The sequence below is a fragment of the Dermacentor andersoni genome, chromosome 4 (genome assembly GCF_023375885.2).
Source record: "Dermacentor andersoni chromosome 4, qqDerAnde1_hic_scaffold, whole genome shotgun sequence".
In the NCBI taxonomy this organism is placed as follows: Eukaryota; Metazoa; Arthropoda; class Arachnida; order Ixodida; family Ixodidae; genus Dermacentor; species Dermacentor andersoni.
This window is the reverse complement of record NC_092817.1, coordinates 27,153,275-27,177,792: the sequence shown is the minus strand read 5'-3', so window position 1 is coordinate 27,177,792 and position 24,518 is coordinate 27,153,275. Positions and strand designations below refer to the sequence as shown.

At 48.0% G+C, this 24,518-nt stretch overlaps 1 protein-coding gene across 1 annotated transcript in view; it reads left to right on the top strand.

Moving 5' to 3' along the window:
• The window catches only part of LOC126536616 (anoctamin-7-like), a 97,514-nt gene that overhangs the window by 33,063 nt on the left and 39,933 nt on the right, over positions 1–24,518 (top strand). Inside the window, exons 5-13 of the mRNA XM_055074110.2 lie at positions 737–812; positions 2,381–2,771; positions 3,749–3,771; positions 5,113–5,158; positions 6,257–6,351; positions 16,584–16,795; positions 20,733–20,885; positions 21,163–21,199; positions 21,434–21,543. Of these exons, the coding sequence (XP_054930085.1) occupies positions 737–812; positions 2,381–2,771; positions 3,749–3,771; positions 5,113–5,158; positions 6,257–6,351; positions 16,584–16,795; positions 20,733–20,885; positions 21,163–21,199; positions 21,434–21,543 (1,143 nt within the window). The remainder of the gene's footprint in view (positions 1–736; positions 813–2,380; positions 2,772–3,748; positions 3,772–5,112; positions 5,159–6,256; positions 6,352–16,583; positions 16,796–20,732; positions 20,886–21,162; positions 21,200–21,433; positions 21,544–24,518) is intronic.

Genomic DNA, 24,518 nt, shown 5'->3' with positions numbered 1-24,518 from the left:
TTCTACGCCACTCATTGTTCCGCGTTCGTTGTTGCAGTCGGTGCATAAAAATAGCGCCTAAACTGGGCAGCGCGTCATTTATTTTTTTTTTTCGTTCTCTCACTTGCACTCACCTTCTTTCCCTGCGCTTGGCAGCGCACCGGACGCGATCACATTTTTCATGCTTCTCTACCTTGAAACAAAAGAGACAAGAATGCTATGCTGATTTGATTGTTGATCTCGCAAGCTCCGCGTTGATCTCGCAAGCTCCGTTGTGAATGAAAGAGTGAGCGCTGGTTGCGCGCTGGCGTTTGCCGCTCCCAGATTCGTCTCTTAATTCAGCAGCCCTGAGCAGTGGCTCAGTAGACGCGACTAAATGAACGCAACACGCTGCTGGTAAGCAGAATGTCGCAGCTCCGACTCCCACTTGTGGTGGCCGCTTCGAGGAGGCGGCATATCGCAAAACTGCGATTGTGTCAATGTTTTGGTGCGTGTTCAAGAACTTTAGCGGGACAAAACGACACCATAACCACTGTATGAAGTCCCCCATAGCACGGGCATCGCTTTGCTGTTATGTGTTAAAGCCGACCACACAGGCACTCAGGTAAGCTAACACGCTTTTGAAACTTTGCAAAGCGCTCTTTGTCAACCACAACTGGCTTCATAGCGAGCATTTATTTAACCGCTTCACTATAGCATCGCTTCAAAAAGACTCGCACATGTGCGTTAGATCTGCACGATTCTTTTTTTTTTTCAGACTCACCACGTACTTACGAACATCGACATTGCCAAAGACGAAACTACGAATCCTGCAGAGTTCCACAAAAAGAAAGGTAACTCTTACCCTTTCGGCTGGCCAAACAGCGCTGCCAGAATGCCGGGAGGCACCCACAGTGAGGAAACGGGACAAACGCGACATGCACGAAAACAACCCAGTCCGCTGAGTAGCGTTACTTGATTGACACCTCATTTTATTTTAGTCACTGCTGTCACAACTTCTAGGGAGACATATTGTCTCCTTACACCGGCTGCTGCTTGTATTTTCCGCTGAACCTATTAGCTTTTTTTAGAAATGGCACCATTCGACCGAGATTTCGTGGAGATGTTATTATGTTCTATCATAGTTATCTACCGTATAAACAAAAGAAATTCCTTCCCTTAAGAACTAAATGCGGGAGTAAAGCGATTCCTTTGAGAACGTATTACCGTCTGTTTGCCGACCTTTTACACTATCTATAGTGGCTTCACCTACCCGCCGTGGTTGCTCAGTGGCTATGGTGTTAGGCTGCTGAGCACGAGGTCGCGGGATCGAATCCCGGCCATGGCGGCCGCATTTCGATGGGGGCGAAATGCGAAAACACCCGTGTGCTTAGATTTAGGTGCACGTTAAAGAACCTCAGGTGGTCAAAATTTCCGGAGTCCCCAACTACGGCGTGCCTCATAATCAGAAAGTGGTTTTGGCACGTAAAACCCAATAATTTAATTTAATTTTTAATAGTGGCTTCACCGCACTACTTTCTGTAATGCAATGAAGCATGCGCAATGTATCACGTATGCTGCATTGAATGGCGTACGTGAGTGAGAGTAAACAACTTGTCATTAGTTGGCATACTTTGGTGGCGCCTTCGGCAAACAAAAGGGGCAACGGGCACACTAAATCTGGGTGCTGGACTGGACAGTGGGTTGGCAGCTCCCGAAGCAGGACGCGCCGGGGGTGCACAACTGTTATCCGTTATCGCACATATAACAAGCTTGACCACAATACATTACGTGAAGAATAATAAAGCACATTCATCATTATTGAACGCATATGAGACCCTTGCCATATATGCCAGCACCGTGACAATTGTGGGAATGATAATTTTCTTTGCTTTCCAATGTCCCGCCTGTAATAGAATTTCGCTTGAAAAATTGCGGGGAATATTTACTAATTGATTCGCGTACACGTAGATTCGCGCCGAAGTACCCAACCGCAGATTCGAGCAACCTGCTCGGGTCTGCCGGTACAGTGACATAACAGAAACGAATAAGGAAAGCATTGCGCACCTAATGAGAAAAGAGCCATAATTAGGTACAATTATTTCCATAATATGAAACCAGATTTTGTAAAGAAATTTTGATATTCACGTGAATGTAACTCGAATCCACAAGAGAGACCCCTATGCACTTCTCGCAAAGAAGCTTCCCACTGAAGAAAAAATTGTCCTCGTCCTGGTGAAGAACGTGGGACGACTTCTTCGCCAAGCAAGTAACTCTAGCAACCGATTCAACCATGAGGGGCCCACACGTGTACCTACACTCACGTCATTTGTAGGTACATGCTACATTCGGGTGGTTCGCGTACGTACGGACCGCGCCGTGTACAGTCGACAGCCGGTGAAACCGTGCCCTTCGTTTTCAGGGCTCTCGTACCTGCTGATGAAGAACGTGTACCTGGACGCATTCGTGGTCCACGAGAGGTCTACGCTGGAGCCCGTGTGGGTGCCGGGCGAGGCGGTGCCTCCTCGGCCACAGCCCCTGTCCGCCCTCAAGGTGACCGACTCGGTGCACGTCCTCGACGACGACCGCTTCTCGCCCATGGCGCCGGCCGCCGCCGCCGCCGCCGGGGACACGCGCGCCGCGCTGGACCACCAGTGGCGCAAGCTGGTGGGCGGCCAGCCGCTGGACAGCATCCGGGACTATTTCGGGGAGAAGATCTCCTTTTACTTCGCTTGGGTGGGCACCTTCATCGCCTCCCTAGTCGTCCCCGCCGTCATCGGCCTCGGCGTCTTCTTCTTTGGCGTCATCGAGAAGTGAGTCATCTCGCAGGCTTGGAGTGCGCCACAAGGCGAAGCAGGGCAACACTTGAGTGCCCCCAACGAGTTTGCGCGGAAACTTTTATGAAGGCACGCAATTTTTCACGTTTAAAGGCGATAGCGGTGCTGTTAGTTTAAACAGAAGGTAGTAGTCGCGCTGCTTTTGAGTCGGGCTTGGAGGTTGCATCCGTTGAAGTAAAAATTACGGTAGATAATTTATAGGTAAATGCAACGGGCACGCGTCACGTTATAACGTGCGTGACATGGCACGCAGCTCCATAACTACCGATAAACTGTTGTTCCAAATCATCTAACTTTCGGACAATGCTAAACAAAAATAATCTAAATGTTCAAACCAGCACGGCTGAAACAAGTTTTTACGTAGCTCGAGAACTGTCGCCTTTAAATGTGAAAAGTTGCTCAGTTTAAAATGTTAGCATGATAACAGTTTACAAGTGGGAGGCGCAGTGCGTGGTTTGCTAGGCTTAGAAATAAATTAGCGTCAAAAATACCTTAGAAATTTTTTATGATAAAGTAAAGCACATTGTCACGTCTTTTAAAATATTGGAGGAACAAACGTGCCAGCTTGATCGCTTCAATCCGAGCTCGAACTCAAGGGGGGGACCGGGGGGGCCCGCCACCCCTCCCCCCCGAAATTTAGTGACATACCCCCCCCCCCCTCCCTCCCCCCCCCCTCTGCCCACACCACCACTCCTTACACACATTCCTGAAGCGCCTCCAAATCAAGCTTGAGACTTGACAGCTATTCGGCGCTCAACATTTTGCTGCATCTTTCACTCCTTTTGGATGGCGGTAGTTATCGGCATCTCCTGGGATGTGAAGGCCAGTTTTCTCATTGAGTTGGTGCCCGCGCGATTAACTCGAGATGCGTTCAGTTGTCACCATCTATTGCAACGGTCACGCGCATCGCTGTTCCTTTGTTAGTTCAACGTTCTTTGTTTAGACTCATCCAGGGACCAGGAAAGGGATTCATTTCGTTGTAAGCTGGTCTGCATGCTCTTGGAACGATTTGCGGCTGGAGAAAACGCCAGCTGCCTTCAACTTTTGCTTTTGCCTCATCACTTCCTCGAGTGACGGCTCACCGCAATGCTGGCAGATACTCGGAACCATGATATGGGTTAGAAAGGCGGAAAATAAGATCATGGGAAACAGCGTCCGTCATCAAGCCCTGCATCAAACGCTAAAACCATTAGCAATATGAATGTAACCCGTTATCTCGTCTGGTTTTTCCCTAATTGTAGAGCACTTCTCGCGCAAATTGGCAACTGGATACAAGAGCCGCAAGGAGTTCAGAAATTACGCGATCTACTAAGGGAGAGAGCAGAGGCAACAGCTGAACAGGAAGGAAAAGCGAAAATTAAGAAATTTAACCGTCGTTTGTGGAAACATTTATGGATCAACATCTTTTTATTTAAAAAGGTAAGTGGAGAAAACGCCGCCGGAAGTGGAGAATGATTCCGTGTGTTTTGAATGACTCTTCTACAGTTATCAGCCGAGCCACCTGACGTAGCCAATCCTCTGCTGTGCTTATGTGGGTTATTTTCTAACCTTCTGCGGTGGGTGCAGTACGCCTAGAACCGTAGCGTCCGGCACTCTACGCAGCTATACCCGGACCGGCGGCTACGCATTGTTACACAACTTCCTAAATCACAATGCGAGTCGGTTTTGGCACTTGGTAGAGCCCTAAACGATGGATTCAAAAGAACTGTGATTGTTCCGCAAACATATATTTCTCTATATTTCTTCCAGAGCTAATTCAAAAAACACTACTAGAAATCTTTATTTCAGACTTTCGCTTGTTTACTTGTTCTTGGCAGTGTTCTTCCATCGCTTCTTTCCTGTGCGAGTCCATTTGATGTGGTTCCTTGTTTGTCAAGTAAAAGAGTGGTGCATCTCACAGGCGTAACTGTGAGATATACACCTTATTTCATTTCTCTTTTGCGGGTTTACGCGTCTTTACGGTAGGCATTATTCATGTTTGTACTAGTAAAGGTATCCCCCCCCCCCCCCCGCCTTGTTATCCTGATTAACTTCTGCAAAGAGCACTTGTTTGGTGTTCTCGTATGACACATTGAGCCGTTTTAACGTTTGTTTGTACGTTATCTTTCTTTCTTTCTTTCTTTCTTTCTTACTTTCTTTCTTTCTTTCTTTCTTTCTTTCTTTCTTTCTTTCTTTCAAATGCATCCTCTTGGAGCTTGTGTCATGTACTTCACGTTCATGTGGTTGAAAGAAAACTGTGCAACATACTACATACAGTATTGAGCCCACATTTATTCTATATTCGCCATTTAAGCTTCCCGTCTTGGTGAATATATAGCAGGCGCACGAAGCAGGCGCACGAAGGGTGCAACTGCTTTTCATGCGTCAAATTTGTAAACCTGTATTCGTCCTCCAGTTTGTGCGCAAAAGCCTACCTTCATATAAACCTGATATTACTAATATTGGCGTTTGTTATACTGGCAGAGTGACGAGTGACAAGGACGTCCTTAAAAACGACAGCAGCACCGTAAATTACACGTAAGTAAGCAATGACAATACTTTCGTTATCGTATCTATCTCCTTTTTATTTGCGGTATATTACACGTAGACATGCTTTTTTTCTTATTAGGTTTCTTTTTCCGACTGGCAGTACCGCGAAACTCGAACACTCTCTCTATTCATGGCAAATGAGAAACAGCGCACTGGAAACGAGGACGAAGGAAGACGTAGGCACAACACCAGTACTTGTGTTGTGTTTATGTCTTCCTTCGTCCTCGTTTTCAGTGCGCTATTGCTTATTTGCCATGAATAAATACCAACTCGTCCAGTTTTCTATCCTCTTCACTCTCTCTAGCTGAGTCGGATGCGTATGCGTACGTATACGAAAATTATGATTTGAAACGTTGTTTTAAGATGCTCCACGCGTAATACCACTTCTTCGTAGTATGTATCTGCATTTATTCCATTGAACGATCTGCATGCATTATAACAAGGAACACATTTGGAGAATTAAACTAGTTGGATGGAATTCAGTAGTCGATCCATGATTGCGTGTGAGACACTGCTGCATCGCTATTGCTAAGCCGCGATATGCCTCAGACTCCTCTCTTCCAATGATTATAGCTATATTTTTTTCTGAAAAAGAAATAAATTTCGAAGAACAGAGTGAGGGCTCAGTTGCCTGGTTCTTGAAAATCGAAGTACACTGGAAACTCAACAGAAGTGCCGGTCGTTTTGACACTCGGGCATTTTCGCAAGAAATACAGGGTACAAGAATGTCCGATTCGCCACTCCCATTAATCGCACTCAGCTGCGGTAACTCGAGCAGCATAGACCGTCGACGCAGAAGTGGCGAGTCGTGTAGACGCACGCCAGTTCCACGGAAGAGCGAGAGAGAGAGAGAGAGAGAGAGAGAGGAACTAAAGCTGCCGGCATGTCACGCGGTCAATGCGCCGACGCTCATTCCGTGATTTCGCTCGCAGTGACGTGAACGCCATCATCTACACCGTGGACGTCATCAAGGCTGCCGGTGACACCTTCCTCACACCCTTCTTCGCTTTCACGGTCTGCCTGTGGGGTGAGTGGCTAGCACGGCTTTGTGTTTCCTCCCTCTCGTTCTCTCTCTTTCCTCAATTCCGCCGTGTGTCGAGTCCATTACCGGAGGTGCGCATCGACCGATCCTCTCGACGATTTGTCGAATGCGACGCCACGGAAAATGGCCAAGTCGCACCGGTCGTTGAAGTGACGCTGCGCTGGTTCTCTCGCCAGCACGTTCGCCGTGAAAGCGAGATGTTAGTTTACGGTACGCCCAGCGTGTGAAATATCGCGGTTCCGGCCCGGATTATTGCTAGGCAAGAGTGAAGGGCCCCGGTAAAATTGTAGCTGTCCTTTCGGACTGCTTGATGACATTCACGTAGAAGGTGAATAACCTATTTTCTATTACTTACGCAGCCCGCTAGTCTGAGTAAATGACAGCTATAGACGAGTGCTCTCTGAGTGTCACCGTAATTCGCGCTGCACTGTTGCGAGCATCCGTAAGCACCTACTCGATAGCGCCGGGCAGCTGGCTAGAGCACCTGCCTTCTGAATATGCTCGCAGCGTCCAATACGCGCCTGTTCTGATGACCGAATATGCAGTTGCACGCCCTCAAACGCCGCCATTTCCCTAGGCGCGACGAGAAAGGGGACGTTGCTCCGCGACACCACGTGTTCCAGCGCCTCAATACTTTCGCCTGACAACGCGATGCTGTCGAAGTCTTTCAGTCTAAACACACAACATGGCTGCGCGTGCGTGTTTCGTGGGACTACAAGGCGTAGGCAGCGCGCTTATGAGAAATCACAAAATAAGTATGCGCGCAGGAGAGTGCGATTAACCGCTCGTCCGAAAATGTACGCGAGCGCTCATGAACACAAACACAAACGCACAGACAGACACGTGCCCTCACTTGCGCGCAATGTCATGATTAACATCCGTGCTTCAGCTGTTCCCAGAGAAATAGTTTTTCTGGCGCTTGTGTCGATCTCTCCTTACAAAAATTACCGTAGACCATGAAACCGATTCAAGCTTTAGAGTATGAACCGTAGCTGCCTGCTAGTGCTGCGAAAGCGTGTCTTTCCTCACTCAGGGCAATATTATCGCCTCCAAGAATCCAGTGACCCGTAATCAGTAACTTCTTTCGTTGTATGGTGGCGCTGATCACTGTAAGCTGTTAGGAATGGCCGTACGGGGTGGCAACGTGCCAGCTATTTCAGCCCGCTGCACGTGTTAGAATCCAACCAGACGGGGCGCACTTCAGAGAACTGCAAATAACCGGCAGCCACGTGGCGCGGGGTCAGCTCAGGAATGTGCTACCCGCCAGCGCCACCCTTGACGGAGCAGAGTTCTACGAAGCCCTCCTGACGTCGGCTCCGGACCTTTACACCTGTGTGTGTGTGCAACACGAGTATGTGAGCCCGCCTCCTCCAAAAGGGCGGGTCATCTTCGGTGACGTCGAACGGTGACGTCGAACGATGACTGAACGAACGTTTCCGTTCGCTTGGAATCAAGGGGGGGACAAGTGCTTATAAGCAGCGGTTGTCTGCTGCTAGAGTGTGCTCGTTGTCATGCTCGAAATGTACTCGTGAGCTGTGTGCTCGTAAGCTGTTTGCAGTATGTAAGTCTTGCGGGCTCCATTTGGGAGTCACGCTAGACTGTCGATGTACGTCTTGTCGTATATGTAAATAATGTAAATAAATCCTGCTCACCTAATCCTGTCGCCTCAAGGTCCTCCCGACAACTACGACCGCTCCAAACACCTACAAAGCGAAGGGCCCCTTTCGCACAATGTAATTTTTTCCTCATCCACTCGACAATTCCGTTTATTTGGAGACATTGCGCAGACTAAGAGTACACCAGCGGGCGACGGCGGTCTTTGCTTACAGTGACAAAGTGACACCTACAAAGCGAAGGGCCCCTTTCGCACAATGTAATTTTTTCCTCATCCACTCGACAATTCCGTTTATTTGGAGACATTGCGCAGACTAAGAGTATAACCAGCGGGCGACGGCGGTCTTTGCTTACAGTGACAAAGTTCGCAAAGACCGCCGTCGCCCGCTGGTTATACAGAAGCAGAACGGGCCTGAACATCCACGTGATGATATGGCAGCAGTTGACAATCAAATTGCCCGCCTTTTAGCGGAGGTATCCAAGCTCCGACAACACCGTGAACTACTTGCGCGTCGGCGACGTGCAGTGGAATCTCACACCACTACAAGTATCGATTCCGCTGCATCATCGTCTCTGTCACGCCCCGCTGTATCGGTCGCAGAGTCTACCAGATCTTCAGCTCCGTTGCCGGATAACTCTACAACATCCCTTTTGCGGTTCATGGTCAGCCAGTTATCCAACCTGACATCTGTGATTTTGCAACGTCTGGACTCGTAATCAAAATGGCGGGCACAGGTGTTTGTGGCGTGCTTCAATGGAACTGTAGAGGGCTCTCCACGAAAGTGGGGGAGCTTAAATCCCGTCTACGTATGAACAAGTTGCAGGTGTGGGCCCTGTTACTACAGGAGACCAACGGCTTGCCTGCCATTCCGGGCTTCAGTGGATACGTGTCTCCTTCGATGAGTGACCATCGCGTGCACACAGCTGCCCCTCCAGGAAAGGCGGCAGTGTATGTGGATACGCGCTATCCTCAGGTCTGCCTTTCTCTTGAAAACTGGTGTAACTCATATCAGGAGGTAGTGGCAGTAGCTGTGAAGTTACCCAAGGCAACTGTTGTGGTAGTGTCATACTACATAAGACCAGCCGGTGGCTCTTCTTCAAGAATTAATCTGGGCTGGCTGGTGAATGTCCGTCGCCAATACCCAGCGTGTCCTATTTTAGTTGGTGGTGATTTCAACGCCCCTCACCCAGATTGGGGGTACCCTACTTCTAGCCCTCGAGGTAGGCGTGTGCGGGACGCCTTTGCGGATGCGTTGTTTGTACTACTGAACCATCCCGATTCAGCAACGCGAGCTGTGCCTCAAGCTCGACGTACAACATACGCACCGGATCTTACGTGGTGGTCGGGTCCCGGCTCTCCCACTTGGCACCTGGAGCCCGACTGCTGGGGTAGTGACCATCACCCTATCATCATCGGCCTTCATCCGTCGCAGGCCCGCCGATTGCGCCGCAAGTGTTCTGTGGTCAACTGGGACAAATTTCGCACCGTTCTCCAAGATACCTCTGTGGACTCGTCACCACTACTTGTTGACCGCATACAAAGCGCGCTCAATGAAGCTACAACCATCAGCTGGGTAGACGTCGATCGACCGGCACCGGATATCGGCCTGCTCAACTTGTGGGCTGCTCGCAGACAAGCTGAGCTGGCAGCATCCCGAGACCCCACTTCTGCACAAGCACGTACAAGACTGAATTTCCTTACTGCTAAGGCCCGCAGATATGAACGCGACCTCTCGCGGAGGCACTGGCATACGTGGTGTGAGCGGTTTTCATCCAAGACATCGAATGCTTCTCTCTGGCGAACCTTCCGTGCCATGGAACACGGTGGCCGCCGTCCAGACGCGGCAGCCACAGCCTGCTTCGCTGCTGGCTTGTCGCCGGATGATTTCGCCAGAGAAGCAGCCCGGAAGTTTTTCCCGCAGTACGACGTGTTGCCTCAAACAGCCAATGGTGCTCCCTTGGCAGGCATTCCGACACATATCGACAGGTTACCATCTACAGCAGACTCCGAGGGGATTGCAAGCTCTTTCACCATGCCTGAGTTGCTTGCAGCGATAGATGGTACCAGTCGCAAGACAGCACCAGGTCCAGACTCTATAACTTATGAGGCCTACAAGAACCTGAGTTCCGCTGTGCTGCCTCAACTCCTCGACACCATTAACAAGGTATGGCTAGATGGCGTTGTCCCTCCAGGCTGGAAGTCAGCTATTGTGATCCCGATTCCGAAACCAAGCAAGCCGCCGACTGACGTTGGCAACTTCCGACCCATTTCCCTAACGTCAACGTTGTGCAAGCTTGCTGAGAAAATGCTAGCCACACGAATGTCGTGGTGGCTAGAGCACCACGGTTTCTACCACCCTGCTCAAATTGGCTTCCGTCCATCCATAGGTACTGAAGATGGGCTGGCTGTCTTGGCATCCTCGGTTTTATCGTCAACTCGTAGCCACAGTGTCCGTACTGTCCTCGCTATGGACGTCGAAAAGGCGTACGATAACATCAGTCATGCTGCCATCTTGGCTTCAATTGACATACTGCATTTTCCCCCTAGAGTACGGAATTTTGTGAAATCTTTCCTTGAAGACCGACATTTTGCGATTCGCCTCAGTGGTAACGCCGTCGGCTCATTTGTCCCTCTTCGTGGCGTACCCCAGGGATCTGTATTGTCACCTACGTTATTCAATATTGCTTTCATCCCGCTTGCATAGCGCTTGCACGATGTACCCGACATAAAGTTCTTGTTGTACGCTGATGACATCACGGTATGGAGCACTCATCAGGACCTGCAGACTCAAGCCGCTGCCCTTCAATCAGCTTTAGATATCACGGCGACTTACGCCTCTTCGGTCGGCCTTAGGCTTTCCGTCAGCAAATCTGCTTACATGTCAGTCGCCAATCGCTGGGGCCGGTGTAAACTCTCTGGAACACCCATTCGTCTTCATCTGTCCGGAACCCCTCTTCAACAATGTTCAACTATAAAAATTCTGGGTCTGATGGTACACGAGTCGGGAACCGGAACTGCTTGGCTCTCCAGCGCTAAAAAGCAGGCAATTCAGACGTTGGGTCTGATTAGGCGCATTGCTCCTAAAATGGGCGGCGCCCGCTCATATGTTGCGCGACAATTGGTGAAGGCGGTAGTGCAACCACGCCTTATTTATCAAGCCCAATTCCAGCATTTGACGAGGGCACAATGGGATCGCCTTGAGGCTGTTAATCGCGAGGCAATGAGGGTCATCACTTGCCTTCCCCGCATCACCCCGATCGTGGTTCTCCAAGAAAATGCACAGCTCAACACACTAGATGAGCTGGTGCAGCAGCGACGTGATGCTCGCAAGCTTAAGACCAGCCTTTCACACGCACCGTGTGCTCTCAGGGCTTACGCTTTCTCGAACTCGCTTCTACCACCACCATCGCCAGTTCTTCCTCCCTGGAGTTTTGTACAACTGAGTGATAACAAGCCAACTGATATACATCGCCCGACATCAACTCACGCGGCGGCGTCGCTTCGTGACCGAATTGTAGCTCAAGATGCCCACCTGCCGCTTGGCTCCATCGTCCTTTACGTGGATGCAAGCATTAAGGGCTGTGAAACAACCACTGCAATTTATTGCCCATGCGCACCTGCCCTTAATAAGACGACCCGGTTTCAAGTCCAAGAACCTCCTTCCTCCTTTTGTGCTGAGCTCCTTGCTATCCGAGAAGCGTTGTGCTCTGTAGCCGCCTTTCCCATGGTCCCCACGGCCCGCATCGTCATCCGCACTGATGCCCTCCAGGCGACGCGGCTTCTGCGACGCGTCAGTCGCAGCCCTGACATATGCCAAGAGATCCATCTTCTGGCGGCACGCATCCCGCAGCCAATATCTGTCGAGTGGATCCCACGCGACCTTCTAAGCTTCCAAAGCCGTGCGGATTCTGCGACCCGTCTAGCGACCTCTCCATCATCACTGCCTCAACTCTTTCACCTAGATGATGCCACCCTCCTTTTAACAAGAAAGGAGCACCTCCGGCGCCGCACACGTGCTCTCATACCTCCGTGTGCGGTAAACCTCCCCCGCGGTCTTACCCGTGCAGAGGAGGTTGCGCTTCGGAGGATACGGGTCGGGGTAGCCCTCACTCCTGCCGTGACTAGGAAGTGGCCGCACTTTCGCCCGCTATATCCTCGTCCTGAGTGTCCACTCTGCAAGTCGCGAAATGTTGAAGCCGACATCCACCACCTGCTGTGGGTTTGCCCTGCACTCAAACCGACGAGGCTCCGGCACCTCGCAGCAGCGGGACTCTCGCCGCATAATCTGAGCCATTACACTGCTTGGACGCAGGGACCGCATTATCGGTCCCTCTTGGACTTCATTAAGTCAGCAAATCTTTTTTCATTCATTTAATCATCCTTATTCACCCCCATCACATACCCTTGTATGCCCTGAGGCATTTATCCTCGCATCAAAAAAAAAAAAAAAAAAAGAGTACAGAGCTTTCTACGTGAGAAATCTAGAGTGCCCTCGGACCAAATAATAATTTCACGCTTGAGAAGCGGCTTTCTTTTTACCCTTTTTTCACTGACGTACAATGAAGGCAATCTGCGATAAATAATAATACAAGCGTTATAAGTACTTCTATTTTATTACAGCCCTTCCTATTCTTGCAGGCAAGCCTAATGTCAAAAAGTAACCTACCAGAGACCATCATTTCCAACCGAAATGGACGGAAACAGCTTAAAAGAGCATGGTCGCTGTTAGTGTACCCTGTTCGTAATCGATATTTCGTAGAATGGGACCGTGTCAAGGGGACCGTCAATCCTATTTGACACCGAAGCCATAAATAGGGCATAATAAGATCGAAGAGCGCCGCCGACACAGCATTCAAGGACGCAGATGTAAAAGCGATAGCGCGCGGCCTGCTCCTCGCGCTGCTTCTGCTGAACGGAAGCAGGAGGCACAGTAGTTTTTCATTGCTCGTGAGTACCATACGCCAACAAACAAGAGCGACATCGAGCTTAAGAGGAGAACTGCATATAAGGGAACGAGACATAATATATTTAAAAATTTTGAGATAGAAACATGGCGTCAGATACTATGATACTAACATAAAGGATAAGCAAAACGAGAACAAGGTGGAAGCCGGAGCCAACGTTTCGACAAGTGGACTTGTCGTTTTCAAGGTGACATATGCTTTCCTCCGCACAGTATATATAGGTACAGTTCTAAAGAGGAGAGTGGGATAAGGCGGGTGGGGGTGAGGCAACTGATGAGAGTGTGTTAGCGGCGAGGGTGTAGAATTTAATAGAAAGGTGTACTATTCAACGTCGCTGGAGGAATGTGAGGTAGCGTCGTGGTGTCAGTCGGTTGACGAGTCAATGTGGATCCCTTTTTTCCGTGGAAGGGGCCTGGACGGACGACAAGGGGCGGGGAAGGGGGATTACCTGCTTTGTTAGAGGTCAGTGAACTATCCTGTCTCTGAAAGAGAGAATAAATGTAGCGGCATGAAATGGTACTCGTGGAAGAAAGAAAAAAGAATAAATATATAAGTAAAAAGACGAAAGAATGGAAAGAAAGCTAAGCAACCCAATCAGAAATAAAAATAACTAGGTGCTGTTGTCCATAGTTTGAAATCTATTATAGCAAATAGATTCTACAGCTTCCTTTGAAACATAGCTTAAAATCTATTATAGCAAATAGATTCTACAGCTTCCTCTGAAACGTTGACACTGCAACCTATTGGTTTCAATGTCTTGAACTTATGGCTGAGGTATGCTTCTCTGTATTTTCTGTCTCGCGCAGAACAGAAATTTGGCTTTAGGATGTAGAGCTTAAGTTCATCAAAGTTATGACCTGGTTGGTTGAAATGCTCGGCGAAGGCTTTGGAAAGCTATTTAGCTGTGTCTGCGCGATGTCCGTTAAACCTGACGTTCATTGATTCTCCCGTTTCGCCGATATATTATTTCTTAAAGAAGGAGCGTTCAAGCGTACAAATTACACCGGAATTAGTGCAAGTAAAGCTAGTTTTCACATCGTGTGTATGGCTATTTGCGGCGCTTTTAATTCTAAGGTCACTTTGAAGGTTCCTGGAGGTCTTGCATCGGTGGCGAGAACATGCTTTTATTACTGGGGAATGATCTCGGTTGACTTTTGCGTGAACTAACATGTCTTTAATGTTTCTATTGTAGCGATAGGTCGCCTTTGGTACCACCGGGAAGGCCTTCCTCAGACACTCGTTACTTTATAATATTGGGTGGTATTTTCGTAGGATGTTGTTTATGTTTGGGGGGCACCTGCACGTCAATCAGCGTAGTCTACTGTCTTGAATGTGCCACTTATAACAAACAATACATAGGTGGGACTGGACAACAAATTCATGCAAGACTCAACGGCCATCGCGCAGATACAAAACAGAATTTATCTAAAGCAGTAGCCAGCCAATTCAGTGAACATGGTCATATATTCGATAAAGTAAGACTCTATATACTACAAACAAATTTCCGTTCCCCTGGCGAGAGAAAATATACAGAATCTACGTCCTTCAACTCGTCCTTTTGTTACTCGCACACCGACCGACTCTTCTAAAACCACATACGCACGCCGCCTACGACACTTCCGAAGGCTCCCTAACCTCTCGTTTCCCCAACACCCCACCGTCCAATGTGCTTCTCTTTCTCTATTTTCTTGTTCTCTTATTTTTTTTCTGCCCCTTCCCACTCTCCTGCTCTTGTCCCCTCGTCTGAGAAAAACCACGTCGTCAAAGTGCGGTCGTCAAACGACATCGCTCATTTTCTTTTCAGTCTCCCTTTACAACCAGCCGCCACCGACAACGACCGTATACGTGACGTCACTCCACTAACCTGTTAAAATTAACCTGACGAGGATGACGCGGCCGCCTTTGAAGAAGGAAATACGTTGGCCAGGCTTTCTGAGGCACCTTAGCCCTGTTTATAGCGTACTTAATTGTCAGCGTATCAATAAAGCTGAGCTAAAATATGATTCTGCGCCTAATACCAACACGCTATGAACACGGCACCGGTCGTACCATGGCTATTGAAGTCAGGACTGAAATGGTTCGTGCGCTTCGGTTTCACGTGGTCATACGATAACTCCAGTGTCCTGGGTGTAGTGATGTATCCCTTTGACAGAGGTAGCAGGCGACGCATGGTGCTGGTACTCTGGCATGATAATTGTGTATATGCGAGTGTTTCAGTTTTATTCCCTCTTCCTCCCTCCCAAGTACTGACCGAGCCCAATGCTGCTTAGCTTCCGCCCGCCGAGGAAGCCTCCCGAGTCCAAGGACTCGAGGCTGTCACCTAGGTTGGGGTGCTTATGGCCCCACACCGCCCAAATCGCCGGACATTTACAATAGAGTTTTCACTCACTCACTCCCTCTTCCTGTTTTTTCTTCGTCCCAATTCGTTCTCTCCTTTACCCGAGCACGCTCTTTACGGATTATATTAGTACAGCCCTTTAAAATATCTTTTGCATGATAACTTATCCGTTTACAGAACACCCATCACTTTTCTAACAATATAAACAAGGACGAATAACTGGTTCAGTTGATCATTAGGGTTTAGTGCGTGGGTTAGAGGAGATTCCCGCGCCAAGACAACACTGTGGCTGTGAGAGACGCCAAAGCGGAGGATTCTGGCTAAATTTAACTACCCAAAATTCTTCAACATACACAAACCTAAATGCACGAGCATTTTTGCATCGCACCTCCATTCCAGTGCGGCTGATTCGGTCGGTAATAAAACCTGCAGCAGGGGCCGTATTCCCAAAGCTTTCCTTCGTAAGTATTCTTTGGCATTGGCCGGACACCTTCGCTAATAATATTTCCGGCACCAGCATTGGCTGAAATGTCTTCTTACGAACAATTCTAGTGTAGAATTATAGCTTTGCCCATACTGCTTCATGCGCACAAAAGAAAAAAAGCCGACACGGCAGCGCGTTTTGTGCCTGATATTTTCTCTTTTACGAGTGGCAGAGTGGCCTGCAGGAAGATCAATGAACTACTGGTCACATTCCACAGTAGACGCTAAGGCAGTACATATGATTTATGGTATAATTGTTAGAAGGCTGACGTTGCGTCTGCGACAGCTCCAAATATGGTGGTACAGGTGGCTGCGAAGACAGTCGGCTTCGAGTGTACTTGTGGCTTCTTATATTAGCTCTACTGAAGCCAAGTTGCAGTCATAAATATGTTATTTTTCCAATTAGGTCAATCTGTACATCATTCCAATCACCTTCGTTCTTCGTGCACAGCATCTGAACAGGTTACTTGTGTTGCGTCGAGCTCTAATGCCGCCCAGGTAAAGCAATATGTACACACCAAATAATTGGCACTTTTAAAGACCTGTTAAAAACAGTTGTAATTCTGAGTAGCCGTAAACAAAAAATAATAAAAAAAGCTGCGGTTGAAACAAACAACGAAGTAAAACCCAATATAGTAACGGAAAACGCCATACTTACGCTAATTGATCAAGCCGTGACAAAGTAAGTGACAAATATTTCCTCTGTGGTTAAGCCAAGCAACGCCCATCTGTTATCGAGTATGATGCCTGAGTGAAACACTTTGGGTGTGTCGTAAACGGCTAACCTCCTCACCACGTTCTGCGCTCACGGGCACAGGCACCGTATTCCTGGAGATATGGAAGCGGCGCCAGGCGTCGCTGGCCCACCGCTGGAACGTGGACCACTTCTCGGCCGAGGAGCCCGAGATGCCGCAGTACTACGGCACCGTCGCAGTGCGGGACCCCATCACGGGCGAGCTCAGCTGGCACTACCCCATGTCGCACCGCATCGCCAAGTACTGCTGCTCGGTGGGATTCTTCGTAATGATGGTACGTCGGCAACATTGGCCAATGGGTCGTATATGGCGCGGTGCGCCTTATACATTTCGTGTCGCCTATTCCAGGTGCATTGATGACGTTTATAATTATGTCTCCTTGGATGATGTATTCAGCAGAAAGGAAGACTATTCGTCCTCGCCCAGGTCTTGATACAGGGCCCGCGGTGTTTGAGCCATCTTGAGGTCATCGCCGTTATGCCACCGTCCGGAGTCATCGCTGTCCTGTTCGACGTTCTCGTTGGGCTTGCTAACGCTGTTTTTCTTTCAGTTACCGCGCACCTCTCATCATTTCCCACTTCTCTCCCATGCTTAATTTTCTTTTTTGCGATAGCAAATATATGTACACTTAAGGCGCATTTTTGCCGTCTCCGTCGCCGTGATGTTTCGTATAAAGTTCAAGGGCGTTAACACCGTCGCCGCGCGTCGTAGGCTATATGTGCCAGTGAAAGTACGTGAGGTAAGCCGTCGATCGCGGCTCAATCTGGCGTGCGCGAAGGAAGAAAGCGGGAGAAAACGCGCCGTATTCTGTCGCGTTAAAGGCCATGGAGGAATGGGGGGAGGGGGGGGGGGGTGCGTTGTGCTCCGGCAGTAATTGCGCATTTCGTGACGGGGCGCAAGGGGAACTGACGATCGCCACTCAATCTCGCGCGCCATATATGGACGAAACCGCGGAGGCAGCGCAGGTGGGATGGGGAAGTGGCTTCGACTCCGCCAAGTGCGTACTTTGCACGGCCGCGCAGCCGTATCTTGAAAAGGATCTGCAGACGGCTCATACCTTTGTGCGCGCTGCGTTCTCTTCGCTCTTGCGTTGAAGCGGTAGACCACACGAAAATCACTTCGCTCGCTGCTGCTGCCGTGCTTGCTCGCACCGGCGTTTTGACAGCGAGTATACGTGCTCATCGAGTGTGATGCGTTCATGATCGCTTGTGCGTGCTGACACCAGGCTAGTTAATTCACTTAGTAAGCGAATGTTTCCAAGTTATTACGGCCGATAAAACTACCATCCTAACTTAGTATAGCTGTCTACTGATTTGCTATCGCAATCAATGCTTCACCTTTCGAGCGAAACTGCGACTTTTTTTCACACCAAAGATGACCTTGTGTCGACATAAGTAACATTTATAATCCTGGAGACTTTAATCCCTTCATCATGTATAAACACTCTTTTCATTTAGGTCAAGCGGAACAATTCGAATAGCCTTAGTCGCCACTGCGACAGCACGCAACGTTACGTTCTTGGCCGTTCTGTGAATAGGCAGTAATGAAGATAGAAAAGAGAAAAGAACTTGGGACACTTGACTCACTCCACATGCCAAGTTTACTGTCTCCATGTTTAGTTCTTCTCTACTATATTTTCTTCTCACCGAGAGAGCGTAGAGCAGTTCAGTTTTTGACGTCTTGACAGAACCAAATGGGCTACAGCACTTAGAATTGGCCACTGAATAATTTATTTTGGTATATTTCGCATCGTTCCTTTCCAAGCAACAAAAATAATTTTTTGTCGTAATGCGGCAACGTGCATTTTCCCCAATGGATGGGCCTTATAACACGTGAAAAAGAACATCAAATGTACACGGGCAAGTGGCGTGAACTGAAACTAGAACGTATTATTATGAAATGTAATCCTACGTTTTCTCGCTTGTCAGTGTTTGTGATATTCGGGCTCGGACGAGGAGATGACACAGCATTCACTGATTAGCTGTGGGGAAATTTACAGCTTCCCGTTCTTATGTAATGGTGCGTGACATGTGTGGGCATTGGTTTCTTCCCACTTGCACCGGCTGAAAAAAAAAATGAGAAAAAAGCAGCGGAGAATGTCCCAAAGTACAAGTATTTTTGTAAGCATGGTGGCTTGTTAACGACACGATCCTAAACTTACTAAGGCGATCTTAATGAGACCTGTTGTATTTAAATAAATACCTTTAACAGATAGAGAGATGAAAGAAAGGAGAAACACAGGGAGTGGGTTAACCACAGCACAAAATACGATTTCCTACCTTACACTGAAGGATAAGGCAAAGGGAAGTAGAAAGATAAGAAGGAAGTAGAGAGATGTAGTGTCAGAGGGCACAGTCACACGATCGCCACAGGTAGCGGTCAACGCAGGCTACTGCAGCACATGACCATGTACAGCACAGTAAAGACCAGTTAATGATAAAACCGTTTTCGCAGGTTTCTTGTCCTCGAGAATTATAGCAATGCCTTCGACAACATCTGCATGCTGCGATAGCTTATGAAATCGGCCTTCCAGAATGGCCTGTTCTGACAATGGTTTTCAAATTATAGTGGGCAGAGACTTTTATTCTTTTAATATATGCTCTGAAATAGTGCTGCTGGAACTGACGAAAAAGAACCATTCCGAAAAGGTATCATGCTTACCTCCTGTGAAAACAAACACCTTAACTCCATAATCAGCTCACAGAGTGCATAGAGCGAGCAAACTTACTTTATTATTTTATGGTTTACTTAAAATACTGTCTGTTTTCACGGAATATGCGAACGTGTTATATACAAAATGGTAGTATTTGCGAGAGTCATATGAAATAAATAGTTTTGTGCCTCTTGAACCATTTAAAACTGCAACATCTTTTTGCTGCAGAGTTAAGAGTTGTTAACTTCATACTCGAATTGTTCACATTTTCCCCGTTTCATCAATTTCTTTATTGAAATGAGTCACGTTTACCACTTAAGTTCGATTAGAGGTTGCCTAAAGAAAGAGTTTATGTGTATCAAACGTAGAACAAATTACAGCTAAACCGGCCTCCATACCTCATGTCAGAGCTACGCCAATACGAGAAGTCCTTCCCGCTTTCTTTTTTCCATCCCATCCCATCTCCACTTTGCGTTATTAAGAGGAAGCTTTAGCTCGGGTGCTCCTATCTAAATACATGTAAAAGGAGAATTCGTCTTTCTGGGTAACCACTGCACAAAATCTGACGAGCTTTGTTGCATTTAAAAGGAAAATCTAAAATCCAGTGACTATTGGTTTCGAATTTTTATTTAGGTCCTCAATCTTTTATTAAAAGTGGGCGAAAATCGAAAATTTTCAAAAGACTAAACTATCAAGTTTACAACACTGTAACTCAACAACAAAAAATGATAATACAATTCTGTAAATTGCATCTAATAGTACAACTAAAGCGTACAAAATTTATGTGACACATGAATCTAAAAAAGATATTAATATGGAAATGCAGCTTTTGCAGAACCCTTGTACAACGTAACAAATTCATGTAAGATATAAAATGACATACCGAATTTGTCCGCATTCAATGGTCTAATGAATGCCGTTTACAGAACCGTGATGTCTGTTCTTGATGCAGAGCTATGAATTTGTAAACTTCGTACCTCAATCTTTTTTTCAAATTTTCGAATTTTTGAAAATTTCTGTAACAAAATTCAGGACCTAATTCGATATTCCGCTTCCAACAGTCACTAGAATTTAACTTTCTCTCTCAAATGCAACAAATTTCATTAAGATCGGTCCAGGGGTCATCTCAGAAAAACGTTTTTGAGTTTTGCATATATTTGAATAGGCCGCGTCGGAGTTGGGCCCAAGCTAAAGCTTCCTCTTAACTTTATGTAGAAAAAAATAATAACGCGAACCCCGTAACCGGCATATCTAATAATCCGATTAGATCATACATGTTTTGTACAGGATACATTATTATTCCACCGTATTACTGAAATTGGGCTTTGGGTACATTTCCAAGAAGGAACTCTCAGATTTTTCTTCTAATAACTTATTCTTTTTATTTCAAGTACAAGTTAACTCCCGTTCGGTCGCGCTTCTAAATTTCTAAAATAAAAATAAGATGAAGCCTAATCGGGCATTGATAATGACATAGATCCGACTGCTCAGTCAGCATATTAGCCAGCCTATCAGCGAGCCTAAATACTACGTTGCCCATTTTTTTTTTCTCTTTCAGTCCATCGTGGTACTAATCAGCGTGCTGGCCGTAACTTTATATCAAGTATACATGTACAACGCGTACTGCAACGGTGAGACAACTTGTGAAGTTGTGCACGGCTCCATCGTCGCACCGATGCTCAACACCATCTCCATCATGGTTTTGGGAAAGGTACGACGACCACCCAGACGCGCAATTCGCAGCCATTATGCATTTACTTCGCGAGAAGCCATGCTTCTTTTATTGAACTCTAGTAATTGAGTAGCAGTTTTGACAGCAACTAAATGAACTCAACTATGCGTTTTAGACAATGTTTTTTTAAAGAATATATAACCCAGAAATTGTAATTCCTGCATACGTACAGTATTGTTTAAGCCCAAAAGCACATTATATAAACTTCTGACAATTTCTTAAATGTTCTGACTGACTGCGGTCTTTTGTTCGGCAGATATATTCATACGCTGCAATCCAGCTGACAGAGTGGGGTAAGTCCAGCCAAAGTATGCTTAAATGCGTGATATAAGCGGCGTGGTTTTTGCTCGCGCCAAATCACAAGCTTATTTAGAATAAATATAGAAACAAACTAAAAAAATAAGCAAATATTAATACACATCATTTATGACGCGGACGGCAAATATTCTGCTCAGACATGCGAGTCTTAAGCTAAGTTTCACAATTATAAACGCACATTGGACTGAGCATTTCCTTTCGTATTTCAGAAAACCACAGAACGAGAAGTATGTACAATGACGCATTAGTCATCAAGCTTTTTGCCTTCCAATTCACCAACACATACGCATCACTTTTCTACACTGCCTTCTTCAGGGAGGTAAGCAAATCTGGGGCGTCACTATCGCACTTGCTTGACTAGCACGTGATTCATGCACCATGCACATGCAATCATGCATCGCAGTACGAACACTGAAAGATACGCTGTATACGCTCAAAGCCATAGATGCACTTGTTGCGCTTAGGTTGCCTTTGAATGATAGCCCGATATATGAGTCATGATAATACACTGTGTTATTATTAGATGTCACATTGCGACTAAAACATGTTTGAAAGATGCTCTACCGCAGTATGCAAGTGCTCACTTTACATCGTTCTTGCGGCCCTCTCCTATACATGTTAAAGTTAAAGTGCGATAACATAGCGGCTGCGCGCCGTATATGCTGTGGGTGCAAGTGAAAGCGTGTAAGGGTGAGCCGAGAAGCATGGCGCTCTATCTGACGCGCGCAAGGGAGGAAGGTGGGAAGGAAACGCGCCGTCTTGCATCGCGCGCAAAGCAGCAGGGGGCGCTCTACTCCGGCAGCGACAAAAAACGGAGACGTACAAAAGCACAGTTCGCAATAGGCGATCAGAAAATTTGGGTGTGGTAGTTCGTACTGCTCTTCTTTTTTATGGTTTAACCTAGGTAGGACACTAGGCAGTATAATAGCAAGAGCTTGGTGGCGCAACCCACCGCCCCGTTCCAAAGGCGACGCTCATAACATCCATCCGTCCATCCATCCGGGTTGAGTGTGGCGCGACTAAGCGTGGACGCGCGGGCCCTATCTGGAACGCCATCTGCTGTGGGTTATAAAGTCCAGGCGAGCCGAGTGCGGTTCGCTCCGTGTGCGCTGTGTTCTCGCTGCTTAGTACACGTTGAAGCGAGAGGCAGCGCGAAGGGCGATTCGCTCGCTGCTGCTCCCACTCGTCCTCATGCCAGCGCTTTTTATTATTTATAAAATACTGCAGGCCCTACTTCGGGTCCTTGCAGCGAGTGTCTGCGGTTATTGAGTGAGATGTGTTCATGTTTACCTGTGCGCAATGACACCATACTTGTTAATTTACGTATTTAGTAAGCGAATGGTTGCAAGTTTGTAAGGCCCAGAGAACTACGCTTACTTCGTATATCTATCGAATAATTTGCTACCTCAATCGATGCTTCGCCTTTCGAGCGAAACAGCGACATTTTTTTAATAGTATGCAGCTTTTTGCATGTGCATGCAGGGGCGCAAAGGCGCATGGTTATACGGTTGGTTAGATCAGCGAACCGCACGAAGTACAGCGCACCCCTCTAGCTACTTTTCTGGTAACGCGTTTTGGAGTCCGGCAGCGCGTGTCTGAATGTGGAAAGGGCGACTATAGTTCACGATACGCCTTACCATAAGCTCCGGCGCTCCTTGCTTTTGTCGCCACTACAGCCGCATCGAAGTGCGCGAGCAAATTCTCAGGAGGTCCTGCCAACGCACCAAAGCACAGTGCGCAACCCCTACAAGTGCTGGTCAGTCATCCCGTCTACATCCATTGGACAGGCACGCGAACCGCTTTGGCCGGGGTTTGAGCACCGCTTGCTCTGGACTCGCACACTATGACTTACCGCCCAGACGCGTACGCCCACAACTGGCACATGCAGACCTGCAGCCACTCGCGCGTCTGGCCGCGTGAGTCGCGTGCAGCACACACGCACTAACGCACACGTACGTATAGCACACACGTACAATAGACAGCTTTAGTTACGCGTACGTAGAGGCTTTGCGTACGTAGAGCTTCTACGTGTCAGCAGTGCGCCTGCGTAGAACGTAACGGGCGCGCGCGCGTCTCACGGACGTACGTGAGATTCAATTCTTTGCGTGCGTTTCTTGCGCACGTAGACAGCTTCGCGCGGGAGTTCCGCGAGATCACAAACAAGCGATAGCGGGCCGCGCGCGCGCAGACGGCTTGCATCGAAACACCGCGACAGGATTGAATTGGCTACCGCCGTGTTCACATTTCCCGATAGACGTAGCTACTGGGTCCTTCTTGGCGTGCGTCGCGTACGTGTAGCTAAAAGCGTTTCAGATGGCGTGCACGTAAGGTACGCAGGCTTTTCACGTTTGCGCACGTGAAGCCTCTACGTACGTGTAACTAAAACTAGACAGTACGTAGAGGCTTCACGTACACAAACGTGAAAAGCCTACGTGCCTTACGTGCACGCCATCTGACACGCTTTTAGCTACACGTACGCTACGCACGCCAAGAGGGACCCCGTAGCTACATCTATCGGGAAATGTGAACACGGCGGTAGCCAATTCAATCCTGTCGCCGTGTTTCGATGCAAGCCGTCTGCGCGCGCGCGGCCCGCTATCGCGTGTTCGTGATCTCGCGGAACTCCCGCGCGAAGCTGTCTACGTGCGCAAGAAACGCACGCAAAGAATTGAATCTCACGTACGTCCGTGAGACGCGCGCGCGCCCGCTACGTTGTACGCATGCGCACTGCTGACACGTAGAAGCTCTACGTACGCAAAGCCTCTACGTACGTGTAACTAAAACTAGACACTGTCTAATGACGTAGTAGTTCTTCGGAAACCCGCAAGGGTTTCTCCACCTTGCACGTTTCCGCAGAACCTCTCCACCTCTCCACCTTGCGGGTTTCCGCACAACTACTACGCCGAACACTTGCCGTTGCTTCGTGTTGTCGACAAATTCGACTTCGCCGTGCCACCTGCTAGCCGCCTGGTTAGTTCAGATGCTATAGAGCGGCTGCCCCGGAAAAGTGGTGGTCCCGGGTTCGAATCCCGGACCAGGACGAATTTTTCTTCAACTCTGAGGGTTTTCTTTCGAGGAACCCGTATGGGTTTCCTTTGTAGCAATTGCTACGAACGGGTGGATGTCTGATTTTCCGTTTACACGCGTACAATGCAGGCGCGTAGCCAGACGCGCACGTAACGCTCTGTGGGGGTAGGACTTAACGCTTGGCTGTGCACGGTTACAGCCCCAAGCCTTTTACGCAACACATAACTTCACTGCATGGTGTTTACATTTTCTTCTGTTATTGTATAA